Below are 3,216 nucleotides of genomic sequence, written 5' to 3'. Positions count from 1 at the left end.
GGTTGAACAATGTGAGAGGCTGCCTGTTTTCTGCCCTCCATGCAACCTCCCTCAGCCAGGGGCATAGTTAAGTTCAACTCTCCCTTGTTACTTTAGCACCAAGAATACAGCCCCACTGCCCTTCCACATTGGGGGCTGGCATGATGATATGAGTGATGGCAGGCAAGAAAATGTCTCTTTCAAGACCTTCCCTCCACACCCTGAAGAAGTGTCTGTATGATCATCCAGCCCTGAGGTTAGTAAGAGGTCAGGGCTGTGGAGTGAGTTCACTCTCACTACTGCCAGTCAAGGAAATCTATAGGGAGGTACTGTCACTGTTGGACCTTGGGGTAGAAACCTCAAGAAATGGGTGAAGCCTGAGGCTGGACTTGGGATCATGCAGAGAAGTAAGAGAGGGACCTTTAGGCAAAGAGATCATGAAATCATAGGACAATATAGGCGAAGATGACCCCAGCCCTTAGAATCAAACATTTAGGTCAGCTGAAAGAAAATGAAGTATCCTTTTCCTTGCTTTTTCCAGTCAAAGATCTGATTGTTCTTAAAAAAAAAAATCACACACATTTTGTATATCTACATTTGTCAAATTTATATTGTAAGACATATAACTACAGAAGTATAGATAAATGTATTCATTGCACTTAACAGTTAATAAAGTGAACTCACATATAGGAACCATCCAGTTACAAAATGGAACAATTCCAATTTCTTAAAATTCCCTTGTAGATTACAAACTATTTGTTGATGAAAAAGATCATTTCAGATTTGAATTAGGGCTTTCAGATTACTCGGTTCCATGATGATGAGTCCATGATTGTCTTTAGGACAGAACTAACCCTTGAGGAGGTGACAGCAGCGTTTCATGACATCTCGAAAGGCCTCTATGAATTTGTCATTCCGGAGGGTGAAGATAAATGGGTTCAGAAAAGGAGTCACTACTAAAACCATCACTGATGCTACCCTGTTGTATTCAGCTGCCTGCGTTTGCTTGGGTTTCACGTAGAGGAACAGGCAGGTGCCATAGCCGATCACAACAATGGTGAAGTGTGAGGCACATGTGGAGAAGGCTTTCCTCCGGCCAGAGGCTGAGGGGATCCTGAGGATGGTGGAGATGATGTAAGTGTAGGAGACAATTGTAGGGATCAAAGAACCAACAATAATGAAGACAGCCATTAAAAAAAGAATAAGCTCTGTGAAAAGGCTGTCATCACAGGATAGTCTGAGTAGCTGCCCTCGATCACAATAAAAATGGTCTAACACATTTGATTTGCAGAAGGTAAGCTGAAATGTGGCATAGACTGGCCAGATTTGAAAAAGGAACCCAAACACCCATGACATAATTACCACCCAGATGCAGGTGTGGCTGTTCATAATGATGCTGTATCTCAAAGGGTTACAGACAGCCACATAACGGTCCACAGCCATGACTCCCAGTAATACCAACTCCGACGTGCCCAAAGAAAGGTACAAGTATAGTTGTGCAGCACAGGCAGTCAAAGATACAGCCTGCATCCCAGGGAGCAACAAGCCCCAGAGCATCAGGGGGACGGCAACAGATGTGATCAGGATCTCTAGGACAGAGAGGTGGCCAAGGAAAAAATACATGGGGGACTGCAGACGTTTATCAATACAGACAGTCACAATGATGACTATGTTTCCCATTAATGTCACTGAATAGAGGAAGAGGAAGACAGCAAAGAGGATATTGTGTCGTTCTTTGGAGCCATAGAAACCAAGGAGATAAAAATCAATGGCACTAGAGTAATTCTTCAACATTTAGTCCTGTGTTGTTGCTCTTTGTGAAATCTAGAGAAAAAGAGAGAGAAAACATGTTCACAATTTCAAAAGACTTCAGAAAACATTTCCTCTGCTCTTAGGCTCCCCATCATGATCAAGTGGGCTCATCTCCTACTATTCTTTGTATAAGATTGATGCTAAATGTTTTATGAGAAACATATAATATATGAAGACAGATGTATATGTCCAACAAGATGATCAAAGTCACCAATACTATATCCCAGGCATAAAAACCCACCCACCCCATATGCACCCTGTCCCTTAATTCACTAGAGATCCTACCTCCAACTCTGCTCTAACCTTCCACCTGTCCAGTTCCCTGAGCATAGGTGCTCAGTTTTACCACCATCCCTTCCATCCTGAATGCCCTAAGTTACCCTTCTGTACCTATTATGTCCATGCCCTGCCAAACTGCTGCATCTCAGCAGTTACAAGGAAGTCTTCCTAGCCAATCCCACCATACTTGATTACTTCTTTCCTGTGTTTCCTTTAAATGTAGGCTCCCTTTGCCTTCTGTTCACCTAATGTTTTCACTGCACTCTTCTTTATCATCATTTCTGCTTTTTAGTAGGGCTGCTGGCAGGGAGGTGGGCTCTACTCAGGACATTATCGTAAGAATTATTTTGAGACACAGTATTGAGTCTTGCCCTGACTTCTGGGGAGCTGACTCCCTGGAATGGATTATCCACTTCTTTCTCCTTATTCTCATGGTAAAAAGCCATCCTCCACCTCGCACTTCAGTGAATGTGCCTCCTCCAAGATGACAGAGGGAGTCGGGGTCCACAGAAGTGCAGAGGAGGCTTGGACTTTGATCCCCAACTCCCATCTGTCCATCATGCCCTCCATCCTGGGAGCAGGAGACAAGAAAGCAGCTAGAGTTTACAGGCAACATACTCTAACTTCACCTGGTCTCAAATCTCTAGTTCCGGCAAGGAGACAGGCTTACTGTCCTGGGCAAGCTGTCCTGATCACCAACCAGGCATGATCTGAGTCCCACAGAGAAGCTTGGAAAAGTCTCCAGAGAATATCTGCTCATCCATTTTCGTCAAAGTCCTACAAATGAGGGAAAGTGTCAAAAAAACACCAAATGAATCTCACTGACTTGGGATCTCTGGGCTCCTTCCCTCACCACACGCAGGTCACTGATCGAATGTCTCCAGTCCATGGGCACTTCCCCAGGCATCCTCTCTAAAACAGCACAAGCACTTACTCATATTGGACCGCTCATGAGGCTGTATTTTCTGCTCATTGGCTTTCATCAACAGCTGAAATTGAAGTACCTTAAGGGAGTTTTTTTGTCTTTCTTATTCACTGTCACATCTCCAGTGCCAAGAACAGAGTATGCATTCTTTTCATGTTTATTCAATAAATAAATCAATGAATGAATCACAAACAAGTCAATGGATAAACAAAGGGTATCCA

General features: G+C 43.7%; 1 protein-coding gene across 1 annotated transcript; it reads right to left on the bottom strand.

The window, feature by feature from the left end:
- Nucleotides 1-828: 828 nt before the first annotated feature.
- Nucleotides 829-1,773, bottom strand: OR9A4 (olfactory receptor family 9 subfamily A member 4). The gene has a single exon (XM_070425073.1). The coding sequence runs from the start codon at nucleotides 1,771-1,773 to the stop codon at nucleotides 829-831; it is 945 nt and encodes a 314-aa protein (XP_070281174.1).
- Nucleotides 1,774-3,216: the final 1,443 nt, after the last annotated feature.

The sequence above is a fragment of the Myotis yumanensis genome, unplaced genomic scaffold (assembly GCF_028538775.1).
Source record: "Myotis yumanensis isolate MYYU_CA2020_CCGP unplaced genomic scaffold, mMyoYum1.0.hap1 SCAF_9, whole genome shotgun sequence".
In the NCBI taxonomy this organism is placed as follows: domain Eukaryota; kingdom Metazoa; phylum Chordata; class Mammalia; order Chiroptera; family Vespertilionidae; genus Myotis; species Myotis yumanensis.
This window is presented reverse-complemented; position numbering and strand designations above follow the sequence as displayed.

Bases quoted from the DNA above. Each gene is read 5' to 3' on its own strand.
- OR9A4 (XM_070425073.1), bottom strand. From the start codon at position 1,773: ATGTTGAAGAATTACTCTAGTGCCATTGATTTTTATCTCCTTGGTTTC.